This window comes from Lissotriton helveticus, chromosome 4_1 (genome assembly GCF_964261635.1).
Source record: "Lissotriton helveticus chromosome 4_1, aLisHel1.1, whole genome shotgun sequence".
NCBI classification, from domain to species: domain Eukaryota; kingdom Metazoa; phylum Chordata; class Amphibia; order Caudata; family Salamandridae; genus Lissotriton; species Lissotriton helveticus.
In genome coordinates this window covers 399734047-399760809 of record NC_136063.1, presented here as the reverse complement: position 1 = coordinate 399760809, position 26763 = coordinate 399734047, and the positions used below count along the sequence as shown (strand labels likewise).

Here is a 26763-nt window from a genome sequence, read left to right as displayed (position 1 = left end):
ACATATTAAAATTCCTGCTATGAATGATGGGTAATTTTCTAGATTTTTCCTGACTCCAGTATCTCATAGAGCCCTGTCTCTACTACCTGCATTGACACTAGTTCCTCAACAATAGCAACTTCTTTTGGAGTGGTGCTGCACACTAACCAAGACCTGTAGAATATCTTGGGGGGGGGGGGGCTGGGGGGGGGGTTGAGAATTGTTTTGCTGACTATCCTGACTAGTAAAATTTTCTCTATAATGACAAGTTAAAATATTGTTGTTCCAGAAGAAGGAGCACCTGAAGCACTGCAGTTGATTTTTCCTTCACCTCTTCCTACCTGTTGAGATTTAAAAACTATTTGAACTGACTTTTGCGAAATTCACATTTTTACGAGCAAGAATCCTAGTCAATACAAGTTCTTGCCAGTCCTCTCGACTGCCGAAATTGAGGCATACAGTTACCCATTGCTACCAGGCACAAGGCCAGTATGCCAGATCCCTCAGTAGACACAGGGATTTTGCTCTGAGCAAGACCACGGGAGTTGCCAAAAGAACTTGACTCCTCATTTCATCAGCCACACCTTTGCCATACCATACTGTGTCATCAGGTCCACTATGTTGTGTAAACAAGAAAACGAGTGAGCATTTTCGATTTTTCAATAAGAATGAACTTGTTTAATATTTGTTTTCACAAAGATAAATTCTACATTATTTCTTTGCTTCTGCTTTCTGAACTTAACTTTGGTTATTCATTTCAGGGGAAGTTTGTTAACCAGGAGTTTAGCTGAAATTGTAAAAAAAGAGGACTTTGTTCTGGACTCTGAATATCTAGTGACATTGTTGGTGGTCGTTCCAAAGTAAGTAGTTCTCATTCAAAATAATAAAAATGCAGAAAGTGAATTTCGTCACACACACACACACACACCAAAGCTATATTTATAATTTCAGTGGTAAGTTCATGTACTGTAGGTGCTTTTAATGGCTGGTTAATTAAGGAGCTTCCCTACCAAACAAGGTGTCCTACAGTCATTTTGATGTTTTTTTAGGTCTCGCCTATTCCATTCCGCAGGAATGAATATGCGAGTCTAATGCCGCTAAACCACCGCTAAACCAAGGCTCTCAAAAGGCTCCCCAAAGCGGATTTTCAACAGTTCACGTGAATCACGTGACAACAAGCACGCGCATGTCCCCACATGAAAGGCATCAGCCTCCCTCCCACAGGCTCCCCCAGCGTGCGCTCGGCCGGCCTCTGGCATTTCTCCTCCCCTAAATATTCACTTCACTTTTCACTCGCATTTCTCCTCCCACCAGCCCATCACAGCCTGCCCAGCCTGTGCTGTCTCTCCCTACCCCTTAACCCTTCACCCTGCCCCCACCACCTATCTGCCCCCCACCCTCGCCTCCAAATGTGTGACATTCATTATCTTCGTTTGCGAGAACTTCTTTTTCTACTTCCGGTCACTGCTTGTTTTCATATGCGGCCACTCTGACTGCGCAGTTTTATCTCCCTCGTTCTTCTCTTTCTCTCTGCCGGAGTCTCCTATTGCCGAGTCCTTACACACTTCGAGGCTCCGCCAAGCCTCACTTTACCCACCTCATGAACACCAGAGCTCCATTTACACACCTCACGTCCCAGCAGAGACCCCCCCCCATTACATACACCATATGATCCACGCCTCCTTTACACACCCAGGGCACCCAAGCCTCTGCTCTCGGCCCGCGCTGGTCTCTTCTTCAATTAACCGATGTCTCTGCCTCGGAGCCTCTTTACATTCCGCTCGCCTCCACCTTACATCTCTGTTCTGTGCCTCATCTGCACGCGGAGCATCCCTTTACACACCCCGCACCCTGCATCACAGGCTCCATTACATGCCCCGTGGTCCTGCAGAGCTCATTCACATACAGTATTCTATGCCAGGCCGGTCTCTGCAGTGTCTGTGCAGAGCCCTCCTTTACGTGTCCGGGGACCCTGCAAACCCGTAGTTTGCACACCTCGTGTCCTTCGGAGTCTGTCTCCACAGACCGTATGTCCAATTGTTCATGTACATCCTCTCTTACATACTTGTCCCCGCAGAGCCTAACTGTGTGTACCTCTGCCCTGTCTGCAGCCGGCTCCTACATACCTCGCGGTCTGCCCGTTAACGTTGCTTTCTACCCGTTTTTTAAATTCCTTTACGAGCACTGCTTATGTCATGCAGCACTGGTTATCTGGTTTGTGGTCACGGTTTCTGCTTGTGCAGAACTGTTCCCACAAAGGTCCCTTTCTCAATGAGCATGTATAGAGAGAGCATCCAATCATCTTTCCAATACAGTGCTGTGATGACCTTTATATGTTTTATTTTTCTGTTTCTGATGTGTTTTAGGATTGTCGGCGTCTTTGATGTTTCTCGTCCTCGCATGTTCCCTCCTCCTCCATCCCTACAGTTCTATCTATCACGATCAGCTGCTTTCCGCCAGTGTCTTTGTTTTGTCTGTACTCCGCAAGGTTGTTTGTTGTTAGCTGAAGCAATACTTTATTTTCATCCCACTCCACATTATGTTTAACAGCAACTGGTAAGTGCACTTTAGTTTAGTTTTGTTCGGCTTTTCCCCACACGAAGACAGACAGAGGCAAAGATTTAATAGTAGCCTGCACCAGCCCGATACCGAATTTTCCAGGAGCCTAGCTTAATTTGTAAAATAGGAAGTGCCAGGTAAGTACGTTCTGAGGGTGCCACTGTAGCCTGAATGCCTCTGCCAGTGCTGCCAGTGACAATACCAACACAGTTACTAACCATCGTACTCCTACAATTTAGCCTATTCTTGTTTTTTTTGTTGCGACTCGACGTGCCCCGCTCCCCTGCTCACCCCACCCCCGCCACGCAATGCCGAGAGCTTGTTGCTCTTCCGTCTTCTCTTCCCCTCCCACCCTCCCTCCATGTCTCTCGCATTTTCTCTTTCTATCACCCATTCCCCTCATGTCTATCGCGCCTCTCTCTCCTTCTCTCTTTCCATGCTCCTCCCTACTTGTTGTTAAGTGTGGCCATCACTGGTTATGAATCTCGGTAGCAATAGTCTTTTGTTCTCTTTCTCCCTAATCCCTTTTTACAGGCGTTTCCCTCCCCTTCTCCATCTCTCCTTTACTCATCCCGGACCCCAACTTACTTATATGATCTCCCAAATTAACATTTCTGGATTTCTTCCCCTTTCTATCCCTTCTCTGAATAGCATTTTTTTTTTATATGTTGCTGACGTGTTTTACGTCTTCTTCCAAGAAAGTTATATTGTCATATTTCGACTTATGTGGAGTGAGCTCAGGTAGAAGCAAGCCTGGCATATATCCCAACCACATTCTGGAAGGATTGTGTCCCCCTACGTATAGCATTTTGTACCTACCCTGTAACTCTGTAGTTTGCAGATATTCCTTTGCACTATTTTTCATTGGCTTTTTAATCTTCTTATAAAGCTGGATGCGTTATGTCAAAGCCTCAGTGCTCACTGTCCACTGTGTCCCTTTTCATTGATGTCTGCTTGTTTGTAATTGTTGCGCCGGACACCCTGAGCTGTGTTCTTTAAATATGGTGGCCGCACTTTGCTTTGTTCACACTGCCACTGATAACGAGTGGAATGCCCTTAATTGGGAGGCCAGCAGTTTCCTGCCTGTGTCCGCTGCAAATGCGTCCCGGGTCATTATGAGAGGGGTAACAAGTTGCGTTCCAAGCACCATTTCGCTATTTGTCATCAAACTCAACTTATTTAGCAAACAGCGCAGTCCGCCGTTGCTGCTAATCCTACTGTGCATCTCCCTGACACGCACTTTATCTTTACCTTTACCTTTATATATAGCATGGCGGCCACAGCTGCCCCTCACCCCTCTCTGATCTTTCCTCTTATTCCCTCTCATTAAGTCCCCTTCTCACTTACTGAAAACAAACACTTTAGCTTCCCCTGCTCTGTCGCTATCAGCGCACCCTTCCCTCCCCCCGCTCCTTGATACTCTTATTCCCTCTCCTGTCTCTGTCCTCCTCCGTGGTCGCAAAGTACGCAGATTGGTTCAAGATCAGGAAATAAACTGCACCATTCCCAGAGGTACTATATTATAAGTGGTGCAGCCTCGGAACAGACACAAAAAGGGGTTGAAAATACCAAAAGCTGCCATATTAATTGTATTCACAACCACATTCATTAGTGCCGCTTGACAGGTTTTTCCTGTGGAGCACTACTTTCGTTTTATCGTGTTTGTTTAAACAACAATGTTCACTTCCACTAGCAGCTGCCCCCCCCACCCTCTCTCTTTCTTCCAGGTATTCCTCTCCTATTTTGGTGACTCACAACCACACACATTAGCGCCACTTTACAGAGGTTGCCAGTAAAGCGCTACTTTATTTCATCTTTCTTAAAACAACATTGCTTTCCACGGATGAGAAGTGCACCATTTCAAGAGGTACTGCAATACCTGGAGCAGCTTGGGCCGAGATAAAAAAAAGTTGAAAAGACAGACAGCAGCCGGGATCCTTCTCATGTTTATTTGGCATACATATTGACACTAATGGCGGATTTGTCAAATACTGCTAATTAAGCTAGGCTAATAGGATTCTCTCCAAGCCCCCTCTCTCTTTAGTCTATCTCTCGCCCATCCAGACACAATTCTTGTTTTATAGCCCAATCTCTGCTCAAACACTACTTCTTTAATCCCCATCTGCACCCACCACTCTCCCCCTCCCTCACAAGGATTTCCTTGATGTTCCCATATCCCTCCTTCACATCGCACACCATTTGGCTTCGAGGCTGCCCTCATGTCTAATTTACCACCCTGTGTTTTCATTTGCAACATGCACTGGCGAGCCATGGGCATGCTGCAGCTCCCGATTTATGTAACTGCTACTTTCAAGCTTGTGAACAGAAGCTGCTCGGTTGCAAGTTAAATGATAATTCAACCTCCTACGTACACAAACCCACACACAACCCCCCCCACACACAACCCCAAACACACACAACCCCCCCACACAGACACACACCCCCACACAACCCCCCACACACAACCCCACACACACACACAACCCCACACACACACACAACCCCACACACACACACAACCCCCCACACACACACAACCCCCATACACACAACCCCACACACACACAACCCCACACACACACAACCCCACACACACAACCCCACACCCCCAACACACAACCCCCAAACCCCCAACACACAACCCCCAAACCCCCAACACACAACCCCCAACACACAACCCCCAACACACAACCCCCAACACACAACCCCCAACACACAACCCCCAACACACAACCCCCAACACACAACCCCCAACACACAACCCCCAACACACAACCCCCCCACACACACAACCCCCCCACACACACAACCCCCCACACACACAACCCCACACACCCCCACCACCCCCCACAAACACACACCCCCACACAGCCCCCCCCACACACACAACCCCACACACACACAACCCCACACACACACAACCCCACACACACACAACCCCTCACACACACAACCCCTCACACACACAACCCCTCACACACACAACCCCTCACACACACAACCCCTCACACAACCACCCCTCACCACACCCACACACACACAAACTCACACAACCCCCCACACACACACAAATACACCCATCTCTCTCTACACCCCTCTATCTAGGACCTCCTTAACTCTCTCTACACCCCTCTCTCTCTAAACCCCTCTCTCTCTACACCCATCTCTCTCTACACCCATCTCTCTCTACACCCATCTCTCTCTACACCCTTCTCTCTCTACACCCCTCCCTCTACACCCCTCTCTACACCCCTATCTCTCTACACCCCTCTCTCTACACCCCTCTCTCTCTGCACCCCTCTCTCTCTACACCCCTCTCTCTACACCCCTCTCTCTACACCCCTCTCTCTACACCCCTCTCTCTCTACACCCCTCTCTCTATGCACCCCTCTCTCTATGCACCCCTCTCTCTCTACACCCCTCTCTCTACACCCCTCTCTCTACACCCCTCTCTCTACACCCCTCTCTCTACACCCCTCTCTCTACACCCCTCTCTCTACACCCCTCTCTCTACACCCCTCTCTCTACACCCCTCTCTCTACACCCCTCTCTCTACACCCCTCTCTCTACACCCCTCTCTCTACACCCCTCTCTCTACACCTCTCTCTCTCCACCCCCCTCTACACCTCTCTCTACACCCCTCTCTCTACACCCCTCTCTCTATGCACCCCTCTCTCTATGCACCCCTCTCTCTCTACACCCCTCTCTCTCCACCCCCCTCTACACCTCTCTCTACACCCCTCTCTCTACACCCCTCTCTCTACAAAATTCTCTCTCTACACCCCTCTCTCTTGACACCCCTCTCTCTACACCCCTCTCTCTCTCTACACCCCTCTCTCTAGACCCATCCCTCTCTCTAGACCCATCCCTCTCTCTAGACCCATCCCTCTCTCTCTCTACACCCCTCTCTCTAGACCCATCCCTCTCTACACCCCTCTCTCGCCCTCACTCTATCTATCGCCCTCACTCTATCTATCGCCCTCACTCTATCTATCGCCCTCACTCTATCTATCGCCCTCACTCTATCTATCGCCCTCACTCTATCTATCGCCCTCACTCTATCTATCGCCCTCACTCTATCTATCGCCCTCACTCTATCTATCGCCCTCACTCTATCTATCGCCCTCACTCTATCTATCGCCCTCACTCTATCTATCGCCCTCACTCTATCGCCCTCACTCTATCGCCCTCACTCTATCGCCCTCACTCTATCGCCCTCACTCTATCGCCCTCACTCTATCGCCCTCACTCTATCGCCCTCACTCTATCGCCCTCACTCTATCGCCCTCACTCTATCGCCCTCACTCTATCGCCCTCACTCTATCGCCCTCACTCTATCGCCCTCACTCTATCGCCCTCACTCTATCGCCCTCACTCTATCGCCCTCACTCTATCGCCCTCACTCTATCGCCCTCACTCTATCGCCCGCCCTCACTCTATCGCCCGCCCTCACTCTATCGCCCGCCCTCACTCTATCGCCCGCCCTCACTCTATCGCCCGCCCTCACTCTATCGCCCGCCCTCACTCTATCGCCCGCCCTCACTCTATCGCCCGCCCTCACTCTATCGCCCGCCCTCACTCTATCGCTCGCCCTCACTCTATCGCTCGCCCTCACTCTATCGCTCGCCCTCACTCTATCGCTCGCCCTCACTCTATCGCTCGCCCTCACTCTATCGCTCGCCCTCACTCTATCGCTCGCCCTCACTCTATCGCTCGCCCTCACTCTATCGCTCGCCCTCACTCTATCGCTCGCCCTCACTCTATCGCTCGCCCTCACTCTATCGCTCGCCCTCACTCTATCGCTCGCCCTCACTCTATCGCTCGCCCTCATAAATTACAATAACTTTTATTTAGGTATTAATTATATTTTTTTTAAAAGCCATTGTTATTTGTAATATCAATACATCCAAGTCACGTAAATACAACACATATTGCATTACAAATGCTATAGGTGTCACATTTGCAAAAGTTACAGCTATTGACAAAGCTATTAATTTAGCTATTTTCAAAACCTACATATCAATACAAAATTTGTCATTTACAATACCAATAGCTCAAAATTTCCTAATGCGAGACCTATTGCATTGCAAATGCTTGTTTCTTTTCTCATTAACATTCCAGACAGGTGCAAGTTTCGTTCATTTTCATGGTTTTGGCTTATTCTCATTGATTTGAGAAATTCTAATTCGTGTGTGTCCGCATTAAAAGAACCGATATTATAGTTCCATGTCGAATGGAGGTGGTTAATTTTGCCAGAAACCATTGTAGAATATCAGAAGTTTTCACACAGTGCTTCACGACGCATGCCATTATCCTGCGGGCAATACGTGCTGACGTTTACAACAAGATATAATGCGACTCAGTGCTTTACAGTTTACAGGACATGCCTTTACTACTCAATGTAGTAGTATTGACTCATTAACTTATATTCTCAAGTGCGTGTGTGTGTGTATATTGTTTTGTGGGGGATAAAGCCTTTTATTTTTCTTGTTTTGGGGGGGAACCCCCATACCCCAAATGCTTTTTTTTAAATCCCTTACCTCCCTTTACTCTACCTGCCCCATAACATCTAACCTTTGCCTCCCTTTACTTCCTGAACCTTAAAAATCCCTTACCTCCTTTTACCTCTACCTCCCCTGGACCCTAAAACCTCTTAGCTCCCTCTACCACCCACTCTTAACCTTTACCCACCCCATAACCCTTAAATACCCCTTTATTTTTTGTTAATGACATAACGTGTGATATTTAAAAAAAAAAGTCTTACTTGAGTGGTAAAGTACTAAAAAGAGCCTGTGTGGTACTTACCTGCATGGTAATGTCCTGCGTGATCAAGACAGATGGGTAAACTCTAAATACCTACATTGTGTGCAATCTATAGAAGAAAAGAAATTGCATAAACAGGATCCACCCATAATGTTTCTGTGTTAGGCAATAGGCCAAGCAAGACTTCCATTATGTTACCCTAACAGAGAAATGGATATAAAGCACCTGATATGAGAGTCGTAATTTTTGGTTTTTACAACTCGGATTTCCTGTTTTCAGTGTTTATCTAATTGTTATTATAATACTGTTTGAAAATCAGTGTTTTAAAGCCTGTCCCCCATTTCCCCAAATAAAATGCATATAAACTGTGTACCCAATTCACAAATATGTTTGCACCTGTAAGTTTAAATTACTTGTGTAAAAAATCGTTTTTTAAAGTTGTATATTGACTTCTATAATTTACAAAGGTTAATTTGCACTTGCAATTTATGCTTGTGGCACATGTTGTAGATCACATGGTTTGCACTAGTCTGCCATCTGCAGTTGGGTTGACAATAGTACAAGTTCTTTTCTTCAAGATTCACTGTTTGGTTTCAAGAATGATTCATGACCATTTTTCTGAAACGCACAATGCATCAGCTTACAGACCACACAGACTCCACTTTGGCTTATTATATTTTTCCTCTTCAGAATAGGAGGGTATGCTTGTATTTAAAGATGGAATTCTATAAATAAGGCTAAACTGCACACAGTTGGTTAGAGGTATGTAAATGTTTTCCTTCAATAGATCTTCTATTTGTAGGGGATGTGTTTTTCAGTGTGGGAATGCCCTAGACGTTTGTGAACTCTCACAAACTTGCACGTTTGTGGACATTCACAAACCATTTTCTGACCCTTTTCCAACATCGAAATGTTTGTAGACGGAGGACAGGAGTAAATAAATTTTTACTTCAGGACAGCAGTAGACCTATTGCCATAATGGGAAAGAGAAGGGAACACTCCCTGCTCCTCCAAAAAGGGTGACAGAAGATAAATAATGTTCGAGGCATGTGTGCTGGAGATGCACATGCTTTGCATACTCCTGCCATCTAGTGTTGGGTCCGGATATTTTCAAGTTGTTTTTCTTTGAAGAAGTGCTTTCTAGTCATGAGGTAAGGTGACTCATTCTTTTGGCGATAAAGCACATGAGCGTCAACTCCATTGTTAGATTGTTTTCTTTCTGCTATCGAGTTTGGACATGTATTGCATTGCTCAGATTTGAAAATGTCAATCAGGATCCCTTCGATTCGCAATTCACTTACCCTCGTCGGTATTGTTTTCGATCGCGTTTCCACCTTCTGCGTGTCAAAAATTTCGGAAAACTTTCAGTATTTCATCGAAAACTCCAACCACAGCCTTTGGGCCTAGCTCGTTTTCTTCTATCTACTTCCACTCCACGATCCATCATCGAGTCTTCCGCTGATGGAACGGACGCCAATTCAATTTTATCCTCTGTGCCATTCCAAATTCCCACGCACTGACCTTCATAAGGTTTGTAACCTCTGTCTCTCCCCGGAACATAAAGAGGAAGACTGTGACGCTTATTGGTCGTTCCAATCCAAAAAGACTCTGTGGGACAGTCGGGCTCGACAAAGAGACATGCAGCAGCAGAATATCGTGGACACCCCTGATATCTTAGGAGGAGATATCGAGCAAGAAGCGATGGAAGCATCGGCGGCGAAAGAGGAAGAAGCCTTCTCCGTCCAGGCCTCCGATTCCGAGTTAGAGGTCGAACTAGAGTCCCATGACGTTCCACCTGGACAGGGTGCAGTGAGTAACAAAGCCCCTTTACCCACCAAACCCACTCCAACTAAACAAAAGGCTATTAGGCCACCACTACCAACAGGCCATGGTAGGCACCAAGACTCTGATTCCAATGCCCCGCCTTCCGATCGGCACCGAAACAGCAAGTCGAGCCTTCCAGCTTGGGCGGTGATTAAAATTAGACCTAAAGGATACCTCAGATTTGTGATGGAAAAAATAATTATCAGTTCAAAGTACTTTCATTCGGAGTAACAACTGCACCCAGAGTGTTCACCAAACTCCTTGAAGTGTTGGCAGCACATCAACAAAGACAACAAATCCATGGCTTCCCATACCTAGACGATTGGCTCATAAAAGCCAACACACATCCCAATGTGTGCAACACACACAAATCACCATAAACCTACTACATCAGTTAGGATTTACAGTCAATGCACAACAATCCCATCTTCAACCCACTCAAATACACCCATTCTAAACACTCAATGGCTCTAGCATACCCCAATACAGCCAGGATTCAAAATGTTCATACTTTGTTACTCCAGTTTCAAAACAACCAGTATCTACCAGTCGGAACGTTCATGCAGCACTGGGGATGATGGCGTCGTGCATTGCCATAGTGCCTCATACAAGACTAAACATGCGTCCTCTACAAGAATGCTTAGCACGTCAGTGGAATCAATCACAGGGTCCGCCAACAGATCTAGTGTTGGTAGACAGCTGCATTCATCGCTCTCTGCAGTTGTGGAACACACAACATTTGTCAAAAGGGCAGCCCTTTATCAACCCTATTCCACAAGTCGTGCTGACAGCAGACACATCTCTCACAGGGTGGAGAGTACATTTACAGCATTTAACAGTTCAAGGTCTTTGGGATACCACCCAACAGAACCATCACATCAACTACTTAGAACTGCAAGCATTTCAGCTAGCATTAAAAGCATTTCTACCTTATCTGATAGGGAAGGATTTCCTAGTCCGGACAGACAATATGACAACAATGAACTATGTACAAAAACAGGGGGACACACTCTTTACAGCTGTCACGCCTCTCTCAGACCATTTGGCGTTGGGTAATTCATTACAAAATCCTAGGCACAGATCACATCTTTGCCAATCTCCTCAGCAGAATGAGGCAACAAGTACACAAATGGGAACTTTACCCACATGTTCTCCTTCAGTACATCCAAAAGCGGGGATTCCCACAAATAGACCTCTTTGTCACAGCAGAGAACTCAAAATGCCTATATTTCACCTACAAGTTCCCACAACCTCTATCCAAAGTCAATGCCCTGTGAATCAACTGGTCAGGGATATTTACTTATGCTTTTCCTCCTCTCCCTGCAGACATCTCTCACACTGATTCTGGTGGCTCCCTCATGGGCTTGTCAATCATGGTTCACCACACTATTAGAACTCTCAATAGTTCCACATCAGAAGCTTCACATAACTCCAAATGTACTCATATAGACCCATGGAGAAATCAGACATACAAACCCAAAGGTACTCAACCTAGCGATTTGGCTCATGAAGTCATAGAGTTTGGATATTTAAATCTACATGCATGATAATTCTTAAGGAAGCAAGAAACTCCATCACTAGAGCATGTTATGCAGCAAAGTGGAAAAGGTTTGTACAATTGATCTGCCAGACGCATCTATACCAAATGTTATTTGTTCTCTTTTGCATCTACAACGTGCAGGCCTTGCCTACACATCTATTCGATTACACCTTGCAGCAGTAGCTGCATATCTTCAAAACAGACAGCATTTATCCTATTCAAAGTTCCACTTATTAGAGCCTTTATGGAAGGCCTTAAGAGAATACCACCTCTCTGGAACCTTAACATTGTTCTCACAAGGCTTATGGGTCCACCTTTTGAACGTTTACACAATTTATTTCATGGAAAGTTGCCTTTCTAATTACTATGACTTCATTAAGGCATGTTGGTGAGCTGCAGGCATTAACCTTAGAAGAACCCTTCTTTCAACTTCATAAAGATAGAATAGTTCTTTGTACAAACCCAAAATTCCTTCCAAAAGTGGTCCCTGCTTTTCATATTAACCAATCAGTTGAGTTACCTGTGTTCTTCCCTTAACCTGATTCAGTAGCAGAAAGAGCTCTACACACATTTGATGTCAACAGAGCACCATTATATTATCTTGATAGAACAAAACCTTTTTGCAAAACAACTTTTTATTGCCTTTGCTCCCCCTAATAAAGGAAATCCTATCTCTAAATCCACTATTTGTAGATGGATTGTTAAAAGTATTCAGACTTGCTATGTTAAAGCTAAAAGAACTTTAACTATACCTCCTAGAGCACATTCTACTTGCAAACTAGGAGCATTTATGGCCTTTTTAGGCAACATTCCCACAGCTGACATATGTAAGGCAGCTACATGGTCTACACCACACACATTTACCAAACATTATTGTGTGTATGTGTTAGCACTGCTATACAGTCTATACAAAGCATGTGTATCTACAGCACACATGCCTCGAATGGATTGTTACTTACCCTGTAAGCAACTATTCTTGGCATGTAGAGCTGTAGAGTGACTTGCGCCCTCCCTCCTCACCTATGGTGTTGCAGTTCTTATTATTCACATTACATACTCATGGACATCTCTATACTACACTTGCCTACTCCATTTTCAACCTCTTGCGGGAAAACAGTCCAACAATGGAGTCGATGCCCATGCGCCTTATCACCGAAAGGAGGAGTTTCATTATATTGTGACCGGGAAACACTTCTTCGAAGAAAAACAACTTGCAAAACATCTGGACCCAGCACTAGATGGCAGGAATGTGCAAAGCATGTGAATATACAGCTCTAAATGCCAAGAACAGATGATTAAAGGGTAAGTAACGTAATCCTTCACAATGACAGAAAAAAGTTAGCAAGTGAGTTTGCTCTTACTCAATATATGCAAATGTAAATTTTTACCTGGAAAAAGGTATTCACAAAACTTTTCCATAATTATGTCCAAATGTGCTGCAGGTTTTTATACAATACCACCAAAGGTTTTGGGAATTTCCAATGGCTGTTAGTCTGCAGCCTTACAAGGTAGTCAAAATGTTTTTGCAGATTTCTCCAGTATTGGATCTTTAATTGATTCACATGCTTAAATCCTTTTCTGTCGTCTAAGTGGGAGTCCCATGGTACCATAATAAAGCAGTACATTACATTACAATAGGCTGTAAGGCAATGAATAATCACTTAAATAGCCTATCCATTTAATTTAGAAGGAACTAAACTCCAGTCAATAAGGCGACAGCAACCTCTAGAACACTCCCAGACAGAAGTTGAGTCCCTCAGATTTTCTACTGCATGTCTTGTGAAGGTCTCCCTGAGCTCTGCTCCGTTTTCTTCTGACCAGTGTTTAAAAACATATCCACTGCCTACTACCACGTGTGACCCTTCCAAGAAAGGGCTTTTCAGGCCTTGTGGTACATGTAGGAAGAAAAGACTTCATTTTGATAAACCCCTTCCTCCCTCCCCCGCACCCCCCTCCCCCCCCCCCCCAAAAAAAAGGGCTGTATTCTCTGCCTCTACCCTCCAAATAAGGTAACAGAATGCAAGATCTGCCGTACCTTTTACACTAAAACCTTAAAGAATAGGGAGGCTTCTTCTGTGGCTTCAAAAAGCTAAATCTAAAAGATCGCCTTGTTCTGAGGAAGAAGACCGTGGCAGCACTTACACCTCTCAAAAAAAGTCACAGAAGAGGAAAACGTTGTGTGACTTCATAGGAGGTTTTAAAGAAGACTCACCACGAGTCTGTTAAGGACAGTTAAAAAAAAAAAAAGAGAAAAGAGAAAATATCTCCTCGGAAACTGCCAGGTCTGAGCGCACCACTCCATCGTTGCAATTTGGAGTTCATACTCCAGAGTCCTCCTCAGAGCCGGCGTTGACAAAGCCTTAAACCACTTTAAAATTCCTGGCAACCAGCAGGCATTTAAAAACACCATTGACGACGACTATTACTACAGTAACGTTGACGCTGGCTACAATGACAACGGCCTCCATGTCATTGTCTGCTTTGATCCCGTCGATGAAAGTATCGTCCACGAAGGCTCGGTCAACTAGAATAACTTTGTCAATGCTGAAGAATACCAAACAGCCTTTGCGGATGGAAGCTGCATTCACGGTTTCAACGACTATGCCGTAGATGACAGCAAAAATAGCTAAATCATTAATTTTGCCTGAACACACTTCCCCAAGAAAGGTGTCTCCTCTCTCTCCTAGTCATCTTTTGGACATAGAAGAATCTGACAATGAGGGCCCATTTGGGCCTGCCCACAGTAGAGGAAGATGAACAGTATTACAAGGAGTACTACGACCCCCAGCACACAAGATATGTGGAACGACCAAAACATTGTGGGAAAGCTTTCCAACAATATGGCCATTCTCCTTTGCAAGAAAGTATTATATAGGTTCCTTTGACAATTTTCCAAGACCTCCAAGGGATACTGCAGGACTACTATAACAGGTTTCCTAAGGCTACAATGCCAAAATCCCTGACACAGCCTAATGCCCCAGCTCCCTCCCCAAGAACGCTCAGGCTTATTCCACCACCCTTGACACCCAGGGCGACTGGCATCCAGCATTGAAGAACCTCCTAGGGATGATCCCTATTTGATTCCTACTCAATACCCACTTACTCCTCAACCAGTAGACTCTCCTCCGGATGACATGGGAGGTTTCCACAACCTCATGAAGAGGGGTGCAAAAGGTTCCAGCTGCCAATGTCAGTTAAACAGTCTATTTTCTTTATGACTTTAGGGAGCCTGCAAAGATGTCAGTGCAAGCCATCCCAATAGTGGATTATATCTGTGAAGAGGGCTCCAGGATTATGAAGAACCCAGCGACGGTTGCAGCCATCCTGACATAAGCAGATAAAAAGTACAAGGCCTGCCTGTTTAATGGGACACCAAAAGCCAGATTTAGTCATCTCTCAAGCGGCTCAGTGCCATTCCAAAAATCCCTCCATTCCTTTCTCGGCTCCACCAATAGAATGGATAGGTGCATGGATAATGTTGGCAAAAGATTTTAATCTATTTTCTTTCATAGTTTTATATAGCGCAAACTTGACCCGAAGGTATCTGGTATCAGAGCACTTTACATGAGCACCAGTTCCGTTACACAAGGACACGTTAATTTTTTTGTTAGGCTTGGGAGATTACGTGATTTGCCCAGAATAACAGGATGTTGAGCATCAGTGCCGTGACTCAAACCCAGTTCTCCAGATTTGAGATCGACTTCCCTAGCCGTTTGGCTACATCCTCTCCATTACAGTTTGTGCTGCCAATACCCTGGCCATCTTGGGTCGATATAATTGGTAGATGTGGCCCGACATTGGTGCACTCATAGACTTAGTCCTAGAGGATAGAAGATAGGAGGCAAAACGAATTCTGCAAGAAGGGGTAAAACATTCTCTGAGATAATTGATTGAACAATGGATATAGCCTCAACTGGCTTTCGGCAGCTAGCAGGAGCTGCTGTTTTAAGGTGACAAGGTTGTCGAAAAGCATCATCTTTCTAGCTTGAAGTTGAGTCAAAAATCCTGGATATGTCCTTTGATGGCAAAGCTCTCTTTGGAAAACATGTGGGCGATGCTTTACAGGCCATCAATGCAAATACAGACACTGCAAAATCAGTGGGAACCCTGCAGTTTCATAAAGTGCCCTTTTGAGGAGCACGAGGGAGAGGTTTTGCTTCGCACAGGGTTATCAATTCTTTCAGCAATACCAACCCTACCAACAACAGTATAGGCCATCCTACCGGTGGCAGCCGCATCGACCGCCACCTGCAGCCGCATCGACCACCACCTGCAGCCCCATTGACCACCACCTGCAGCCGCCTATGACAAACAAGGACAGAGGCGGAAACAGAACCACCAGGGTAAAGAAACTAATTGAAAACAGTGACCCCTCTCAAGTGCTTGTTACACCAAAACCTATGCAAGCTGTGGGTGCAAAAATGTCCAATTTCTCCCTCCAGTGGTGGCAAATAACATCAGACAGATGGGCTTTAGACCTTGTGACAAATGGTCATAAACTTAAGTTTATCAAGAGGCCCCCAACCACTTCACCAAAGGGAGTGCTCCTTCCATGTCTTCACTTACTCCAGAAGAAATCCCTCACCATGTTGAGCAAAGTTCCCCACTCCCAAAAGGGAATGGGTTTCGACTCTCATTTTTTCCTCATAAATGCAGAAATCGGGGGAATGGTGACCCATTTTGGAACTTTGAAAATTAAACAAATTCCTACGAAAACAATCCTTTCGCATGGTCACCCTTCCAGACATCCTGCATCTCCTCAACCACCGAGACTACACCCCCTTGGTTTACAGGATGCGTATTTTCATATTCCCATACATCCCAAACAGCACAAGTTTCTAAGATTCATTGTAGTCGGCACCCACTACCCTTTCAAAGCCCTCCATTCGGCCTTGAATCAGTTCCCTGCATCTTCATGAAGTGCCTAGCCCCTGTGGCAGCTTCTCTAAAGAAAGATGTTTATTAGGTATTCCCATACCTTGACAACTGGCTTAAAAAGGCACCAACAGCCAGTCAAGCATCGAAAGCCACGGAATCTTGCCCCACATTGTTCAGCGATTTAGTTCTCACTGTCAACCACCAAAATCATGAACTTTTTCATTAAGAAGAATTACTTCTCTACCTCAAGACAGACAACGAAGACTCAAAGAATTAGCACTCAAACTGCTGGGAAAAAGTAAATTTCAGTGCGTTTGGTCAAATCGTTCCTAGGGATGATGTCCTCTGCGCTAAATCTAGTCCCTTTCTCCCACCTAAAAATGAGACCTCTGCAGGGGGAGCTAGACAAGCAATGGATGCAGACAGAGGGATCATTTGACGATCTAGTGAAGATCACGCCATGACAGGAGCTCTAACCTGGTGGTCACAAACCAGCCATCTTTCCGAGGGTCTCACATTCCTGCCACAAATACCCGATTTTGTACTTACCACGTATGCCTCCTTAGAGGGCTGGGTTGACCAACTTCAAGGCCTGCAGATCCGGGGGAAATGGTCTCCAGTCCAAAGGAACATGCATATCAGGCGACTGAAGCTCAAAGCAATCTTTCTCAGTCTCCAAGCTTTCCTACAACGTATAACAGGTTTGTCAGTGTTCGCACAGACAATACCACCAGCATGCATTATGTAAACAAGTAAGGGTGCACAAGATCACTAGACCTTTTAAGGGAAACTCAGAAAATTTAGAGCTGGCTCATGAATCACAGGGTAACACTTAGGGCAGACCATGTTCCAGAGGCAAGAAATCTTTTAGCGGCTGTGCTAAGCCGAACACTGACCAGCTGCTACGAATGGGAACTGGACTAGTCTGCACTAAACAAGATCTTCTTCTGGGGCAAGCCGGTGCTAAATAGCTTTGCCACAAAAGAAAACCGAAAATTCCAGTTATATAGTTCTATGCACGTTGACGTCCACATCCAGGGTCGTGGAGCAATGCGTTTTCGATCAGATGGTCAGGGATCTGTACATAACATTTGGAATAAGTTATCAGAAGAAAATTGTATCAGCAAGGCCTGCTGTCTAGTCCTGATAGCCCCCATATGGCCCAGACAGCATTGGTTCACAGAGCTGCTCCAGGCTGTCAGAAACACACCACATTCGCATGAAACCACCCAGGACACTTTTGATGATGCGCCGAGGCTCCTGAATTCTATGAATTCACACTTCTGTTTCTCATGCCAAAGTCACTGCATCCTATATATGTAAGTCGCAACCTACAGCAGGCCTTTGAGCCCTATTGCAGGGTGCATTATATTTTATGTGAGGACATATCTGCAAGAGCAGATATGCACCTGTGATGTCTAGTCCTATTACTAGATATTGCAAGTGATAAGGGAAGCTATTTTAAAAGCATGTGCTGGACACTGGTGAAAACGAGTTCCCTAGCTACTTAATGGCTTCACTGAAACTTATGGTGTTTGGTATCATGCACCTTGTATTAATAAACCCACACGGATTCCTGTTTATTAACACATGCACCAAGAGGGGTACATTAGAGGTACACCCTGAAACCCTCTAGTGGGCTAGCTGACTGTTTCAGTCCAGCATGCCGCCAGAGACAAGTTTCTGATCTCCAAGGGTGAGGGCCTCCGCTTTTAGTGGATCAGAAACAAAGCCTGCTTGTGTAGAGGGTGTTCACACCCCTCCCACCGGATGACCAGCTGATTCGCATTCCAAAGCATGGGTGCTTCAAAGAAGCCACTGCCTTTGATATGCGATACTGGCTTTCCTCACAGGAGAGGAAGCCAACCCCACAGGAAGTGGTCATCTAGGGGGTATAGTGACCCTGGGGTAAGTAGCCCATTAGCTACTACCCCTTACTCTCCTAAACACCCTTAAATTGAGTACTTAGGGGCACCCCTAATACCAGATCTTCGGATTTTGTTGAACAGTAAAGGAGTGGAAGAAGACTGCTAACCGAGAACCGAGGAGCATGACTGACTTGGTGTCACCCCCACCCTAATATCTGCTGCACCCGACTTTTGTGGAATAACTGATTCGTTCTGCCGCTGGTCAGACCCCAAGAAAGCTGAAGGGCTGCCAGTGCTTTGCAAATTCGCAAAGTATCTCCCTTGGCGTAGAGGAGATACTCCCCTGTACCCTCAGGCACCAAAGAAGCAAGTCCTGGTACACCGACCTACCACCTACGGAGTCTACCGACACAGCAGCCTCCCAGGAAGAGGTAGCGGTGCTCCTACAGGTCATATCAATCCTCCTTCCAAGTGTAGGGACCAGGACTGACTGGAGCCGCACAGTACCAATCCCTGGGGTACTGGACCCCTTGCAGCAGCCAAGGCTTGTTGTGCCCTGACCGGATACCAGCGCAGAGGAAGACCGACCTGCACATTGAGGGACTTCAGGGACATGAAGACCCACAGCGAGGGTGGCCCAGCTATCTTGGTTACCCACTGCAACAGCAACAAAGACCAAGAGTGAGTCTGTGACTGCCACCATCTGACGCCTCAAAGTACCTATGCACCCATGCTTCAGAGTCCGAGTCCAAGGGAGGTGATGGAGCCAACGTGGTCCCCAGACTCACAAGAGCTAAGCCCACGCTTGGGTTTGCCCAGACTAGACTTCCATTCGCCACCTGCAGCCTGTTTCTGCAGACCCTCTCCAACCACGGGAAACTCCAGCACCGGATCCGACACCAAAAGACACCACTGCACTCAAGCCCCACATCCTGAGGAGAAATGGACCAAGGATGTCCCAGTGTGCCCGTGGATCTCAAGGGTTGAGTCCCCCATAGGCTACCCTGGAACTGGTGCTCTTTGTAACCGGACTGTTCTCCCATTTAAGTGAATGGGACAACAAATGCCATAAAACACCTCTGCACCCGGACGCACCAGAACCTCCCGAGGTAACCTGTTGGTGTGCCCTTGGACCATGCTCCATACTCACCTCAAGTCAAGAAGAACAGTCCTCTAAGTTGCTGACAAGTGCCCAAATGCAATAAATGTTTTCCTCCATAGGATAACATTACCGATTCAGAAATTGCACGTGTCCATTTTTGAAAACTGTGAAAATTCATAACACGAAAAGTACTTACCCAATTCTGATGATCTTGCGATCTAAATTTATATAAATGTATGTTCTTTTTATAAATTCGTGTCTGATTAGTGTGTATCTCATTTACTGCCGATGAGGGTGTAATAAATGCCTAACTGCTCGCCCACACTACCACAAAAGAGAGCATTTGGGGTAATTTATGCCTCTGTAACTCCTCTGGGGTTTGCCTGGACTCTTTTTGGACAGCCATATAAAAAGCCTGCTTCCTAAATACACTCTTCCAGTTCTCTCTCATTGTGGTCAAAAAGGATCATTAAATAATTAATCAAAGGACTGTTCAGGGGTTTCCCCTCAAATAAGGGCTCCTCCATCTGCGTGGCAGTTGATTTTCGTATTATCGAAACTCATGAAGAGTCCATTGAACCAATACCCAAAGTGGACCTCAAGTTCGTTCCTGTAATGGGAAGCCGCACTACTACTGGCATTAACCTCAGGTAGAAGGGTGAGCGAAGTATAGGCATTTACAACTAAGGGACCTTTCATCCATTTTACAGACCATTCGGTGATATTCTGAAGTGTGTCCCCAAGGTCCCTTCAGATTTTCATCTAAATTAACTATTGATACAACAAACTTTCTTTCCAGTCACCAGCGGAAAGTATCCTGCATACATTAGACATCAAAAGATGTCTGATGTTCTGTTTGCATCGCACAGAGCAGATCAGGAAAACTGATCAACTGCTGATAGTATATGGGTATACTCCTAAAGGTGTACCAGTCACAAAGGCCACCTTTGGTCTCTACCGCTATTCAATTCTGTCATTCCAAATCTGGCAGACCATTAACAGCAAAGATCAAGGCGCCTTCTGTTAGAGCAGTCTCTACCTCTACGGCCTTTTTTTTTACTGGAGAAGATGCCGTGCTGCAACATGGAAGAATGTGTATACATTAACGCAGCATTCTTGCCTAGAATTGGCTTGGCGCAGTGAGGTGGCTGTTGGATAGGCAGTGCTTAGACACTGATTTCAAAAAGGTGAGCCTCTGTTGAGTAGATGTGTTTGCTTTTATATTTATACAGATTATAGTATATGGTCATCAGTTTGTGCACATACGGATACTTCTGTAAATATTCCCGCCCGCCATCTGCTATTGGGACTATTAACATTGTTTTTTTTACAAATACTGTACCTACTTGTTATCTGATTCAAGCATGTGAATCTGTATAAAGATTCATCAAAGAAAATTAGTTACCTGTAACTGCAGTTCTCCAGTATTGGTATCTGCCATAGATTCACATGTGACCTACCCACCTCCCCTTAGAGCCTCCCCTTAGTGCCTTCCCTCAGAACCTCCCCTCATTACTACGGGATTTACGTTCCCACTACTGCTTGAAAATTTGAGGGACTCAACCTGTTTGGGAGTGTTCTAGAGGGTGCCTGATTGGCTGAAGTCTGGTTCCTTTTAAATGAGATGGCTAGGCTATTAAAGTGATTGTTCATTGCGATTATAGCCTATTGTAATGTTATGTACTATATTATTATGGTACTGTGGTTTCCCACTCCAATAGGGAATTATTCAAGAATGACAATCTACAGGTAAGGAACTAATTTTCTTACTCCCACTTCGCTAATAACGCAGCTATATCTCTCTAATTCTAAACATTCCTGCTTCGAGAAGGTAAGCAATGTCTGTAGAAGAGCCTAAATGCAAGCCTGATTAGTATTAAATGGTAATGAGAGTTGTGGGTGGGTATGTGGCTTTCTAAATCATCTTGGTGAACAAACTCATTTAAATTACTGCAGCAAGCACACCCCTGCAAGAACCATTGCCGGTATAGTTATTCATATGGGAACTCTGATTTTATGAAATGTTGATCAGTTTTGATACAATATACCTCCTGAAAATCTAGCACCTAGACCTTGTCTGGTTAGCTGGCTGAAGATGTCAATTTTTTAAAGGTAGGGATGATTTGATATCACTAATAACGAGCAATTTTCTGAGGGGTTAGTGTCTGGAATTAATACATTTTATTTATTGTTAAAACGGACTTCCCAAGGCATATTTAGAGGATTAATCATGTGATAGTTTGTAGCGTATATCTATATTCAAGACCTGGAAGATGTGATAAGCTGGTTTCTTGATACTCTAACTTGCTGGAAAGTTCAATTTCCCTATGGCCTGGAATTCTAAATGGGGTATTTCAACTCTCGCCAGTTTCCTTAAGATCCGATTGACAGCGGTTTTTCTTCACTGAGTGATCTCCAGGCTGCACAGGAAGCAAAGTTTTGGAAACAAAAGCAAAACAGAATGGGTGTTTTTGCCTCTTTTTTTTTATTGTATATTATTTTTTATATTTTTGGGGAGAACAGCTTTTTGATTTGCAGTCAATTGAATGGACAGCTTGATTAGGTACCTGATTTCCAAAGCTAATTTTTCTTTGCATTGCGACATAAATGCGCACAAAGCAGCGTTTCCTATGACAAAACCCGGTTGGTGATAACAAAAGATCGGATTTGGTCTTCATAAGTAGATGTACTGACATTTAAAATGATGCTAGAATAGAATACTATAAGTTTAATTTAATCTTCTCATTGGTGGATTGTCACAGTTTTTGGATAGGGACATCTGCCAGTGTGGTCAACACCAACAAACGTGGCACTTGGGGTATATATCGTAAACTGTTAGCAGGTAGTTTCTCTCCCAGAAAACAGACCTTATCAGGCCTGTGACGAACAGCAGAAGATATGTTTTTTTCATTGGGTAAAATTGGAGAGAGCATTCCCAAAATTGGCAGAGGAGTAGATGGGATTTACTCCTTAGAAGACAATATTTCCCTTGTAGCATAACAAAATGTTTTTAACTAAGCAAATGCAATAATTTTACTTATGCAAAATTGTAGACTAGCTAAATATTCACATGTGTGAATGTTAATGCATGTGAGCCCTTCTGGGTAGCTGTGAATGTAACAGCTGCCCAGTTGTAATCCTGAAATTCTTTAATGATTCTAAGAAATTTGGAAGTTTTCACCAAGTTAGGAGTAGTCCTAGGGGTGCAAATGTCTGACTTTCTAAACCGCTCTCTGTGATTCTAGCTCTAGGTCACTTACTGCTGGGGAAACTCTACCTTTGGTTCACTTCCAGGCAGCAGTAGCATTTTCATAATGGCACCTCCTTTTTGTGAAAGATAGATGCATCTGAATCCAGATGACTCATTTGACTCCAAATCAATGAACTGCTATGCTGATCTGATTCTGTGTATTTGTCTTGTTATAAAAATGTTACATTACAAATTGTGAAACATTTTAATTGTTGTTGATGGCTATTGTAGGTGTGACATTTTATTTCCCCAGGCAAACATATCCAGAATGGGTTAAACAATATGAAACACTTTCTGAAATGGTGGTCCCACGGTCCAGCAAGTAAGTTATGGTTTTGTATTACGGTTTTCCATACTGAACTATAAAAGGACAGTAGTGCATGCTGTAGAAGAACAAAATGCACTGCTCCATCTTGTCCTTGTGGTTTGATTTTCATTTGAAATCCCATTTAAAAAGAATGGAGTTGTGCGCTGTGTACACGATCTTGGTGGTGGTGGTATCTACAAAGTAGGTGGATTGGGGGGACTAATTATCAAAATCCTGTTTGCATACATAATTTGCTCTGCATGATTTTTCTGAACTTCTCCCGTAGTTTTATGGTATTTTATTAATCCTAAACTCCTAAACTTCTAAGCAGTTTTTTCCACACATGTACCATGCCACCATCCGTTGGCGTTTCTCTGATCTCCACAGAAGAATTAATATAGTAAAGTACTTATTTGCTTTTTGATTGGAGCTTAGTAAATTGTGCATCTGTTATGCAATACATAGTTTTAATAAAATAAATACATTAAGTATAACCTGTCTTGGGAGGTCTTTGTGCTCATAACCCTCATTGTACCATATGCCTTTTTCCAGAACTAATTTACCTGGATAATGAAGAGTTTCCTAATTTTCATGATGCAACACTGTTTGGTTTTCTCATCAGTCCCAAGAAAATACTAGATATTAAACAATTATTAAAGACCTTGTCTGTTAATTATAGACCCAGCGTTAAACAGTTCATCTTTCAGTTCCTAGATATTTTTATCCAGTGAAAACAGCTAATGCAGCTTTTGTTCATTAGCCACATTCCATACGTCTGTAACTGGGGACATACAGAAAGACATGTCCAGCTTAAATGTCCTATCTAAACTTAAATTAGCCATACGACTAAATAAGATTAGGTACAATGCCATTTTACTGACTTTCCACACCAAAATTGAATCGTCCATTTTCTCACTCTTTTTTCCTTTCTCTTTTCTCTACAATCACGTGGGACATTATAGAAAGTCAAGTACACTTTACTGTTATTGTTAATCATATTAATTGTGGGTAGCATGTGCCATACCTTAATTTCTTCAATGCTTCCTTCAATTCTAAATATCTTTAGTGATTTCTCGCCAGTGATTGAGACGTACAGGATTTTATCTTTAAGTTATTATTATAACAAGCAGTAATGCTGCTCCCTTCATTTTGCATTTTTCCCAATTTCTTCTTTCAATATTATTTGAATCATTGTACTCTTGACGTGTTCTGAAGAATCGATGTTTTCACATGTATGCTTTAGCTTTGGTGCACAAAAGGCAGTTACGCTCACCACTGTCACAAGCATGTTTTAGTTTGATACAAAGGCTTACTTTATATATCACAGCATATCACTGTGTATGCAAATACTTTTGTGCTGGTTTGCAATCCTTTATCCACCTATATTTTGTGTGCGTAACTACCCTCTTTATTACATTATACTTGTGAGCAGATATGCACTAATACAGATGAACACCATTTTAATGGTTGCAGTCTCTTCTGGAAATAAAGGCATCCAGGTGGTAACTGTGCTAAGCTCTACATGGATTCTCTGCATATCCATGTGGCAAAATATTTGGATCAGTAGCTTTGTGACAAGTCCAAGCCCATTCTAGTCATGTCTGCCCTAGTTCCATTCTTGCAGAGTTGGGCACATGCTCACAACATATGATGACTTCCCCCAATCGTCCGCTCGTTTTCAATGCTAACTCTTGTTTTGGGGATTCTGCACCTACACAGAAATATGCGCATGAAAACAGGACCTCAGTGTATAGGGGTGTACTAACCTATCACCTTGGTACCCAAAATCCCAAAACCGATTAGATATAGTGTCTCATTCGTTCTCCGACAAAATCACGAAGCTACAATTGATTAGACAACCCAGAACACAACACTCCAGACTCTCTCAGGAATTGCAGTAGCAAGACATACCCTTTCGCTCGCTCATTTATACTTGTCCACAATAAGAATTGGTAGAGTCACTGAAAAAGTTCAAAATATTTATTTTAACTATCGTGCTCTACAATACAGTATACGAGCCACTACCAGCAGCAAAATGCATTAACTCAAAACACTTAGCATTGTTACAATTCCATAGAGTACATAGGGGGAAGTCATTATATAAAGACAGTGGAAATAGGACTATAAGGCCTAACCACCCTCCGCTTGGCTGGAAGAAGTTTATTTATATAAAAGAAGATCTCTGGGCTTTGACAGCAGACCCCATACCTTAAAGCTTGGATGTAAGGTTTACATCATAGGAACAGCGTAGCACTTCTCCATGGAATGGCTCTCTCCAAGTGAGTTAAAACGAAATGCAACCCCGTAATATCAAAGCACGAGTCTCCAGCATTGCAGCTGTGTTTAGCATGTTATGTCTGGGTGCTAGCGACTGACCAGAACAAAATAACAAGGGGCATTGTTTATCGACCTTGCACATCGTGTTCAGACTAAACTCCGAGAATTTAGCAGAGAACGCGAAAAGCAGACCGTTCTCATGTGAAAGGCGCAAACAGAGTCTTGCAAAAACAAAGTCATGTAGTAACGTGCGCAAAAGCAGCATCATGGCAGCGAAGCTCATGCTAACTTAGCAATGTCGACAATGTCCCTATGGGCTACATAACACTCTTCACAGTGTATGGAGACAAGGGATGGTGCGGGTAACTGTACTTGTGGCACAAGTCTGATCAGTTCTTTGTTAAACTTTGGGATATCAAGTTATTGCACTAAAAACTAGACCTGCGATGATCCACTTCGATAATATCTGAGACCCCGTTCGGGAACCACGGGGCATTCTGGGGCTACTGGGATTCAACCTTGGGGCTGGGATTGTTGGTCTTTGTGTCCTGGGCTCCATCCCACCATGATTCTGCAAACTGGGCCAAGTACAATCCTTTAAGCACTTGTCTGTCATTGGTAATGATGACAAACAGTCACAGGCTTCTCAGGGCAGATAGCGTGGAGTGTGTAAACTCAGCACTCAACAGTCACCAGGTTGTGCAATGACTGATTGTCTAAGCCCATGCCATACTTTGCTTAGGAAAATTGCTCTAATAGACATGTAAACTTCATATTACACCCAATAGGCTACAGGAGTTTGTACGCTCAGTTATTTTAAAACTGTCCATGTTACTTTTCTCACCAAAGGAGTGGCTGTTTCGTCCTATAAGAGTGGCTAACAGGGCCACACAGCACACATCCCTTTTCTAAGAGGAGTTGCAAGACCTGTGGCATACACACTGGGAGTCCCCACCCTGAGTCTTTTCATGCATTCAGAACTCAGACGATGATGCAGTTCTCTGGTTGATGAACCAATTTCAGTGGTGTGTTAGGTTAAAGGTCACGATCAGCCTTGGCATTGTCAATACAGCAGCATAACCCCACCCTAGACACAATCGTTGGAACAGAGCAACAAGGGCCACTTGGGTAGTCGCGTCAGGTCAGAAGATCCACTCATTCCAGCAAGCCAAGATTCTAGCTGATATAACCCCGTCTCTGGGAAACTGGATGTCAGGTAGATACCAGCTCTGGTTGCACAGCAGAACACTCCCTTTCTTGGTAAAAAAGAATTTGAAACTGGAAGTCGGACGGTAACTCCCACTTTAATACAGTCTAAGTAGAAATGGGATATAGAATCTGTCACTTTTAAGAAATAGTTTGGTCAGTTCTCGTCATCGGTTCTCTCTAGGCTGTTCTCTAAACATAGGCATGGTG

At 44.4% G+C, this 26763-nt stretch overlaps 1 protein-coding gene across 2 annotated transcripts in view; it reads left to right on the top strand.

The window, feature by feature from the left end:
• The window catches only part of ATP6V1C1 (ATPase H+ transporting V1 subunit C1), a 388190-nt gene that overhangs the window by 214181 nt on the left and 147246 nt on the right, over positions 1-26763 (top strand). For both annotated transcript variants that reach the window (XM_078686908.1, XM_078686909.1), the window contains exons 7-8: positions 741-839; positions 23017-23085. In XM_078686908.1, coding sequence (XP_078543034.1) covers positions 741-839; positions 23017-23085 — 168 coding nt within the window. The remainder of the gene's footprint in view (positions 1-740; positions 840-23016; positions 23086-26763) is intronic.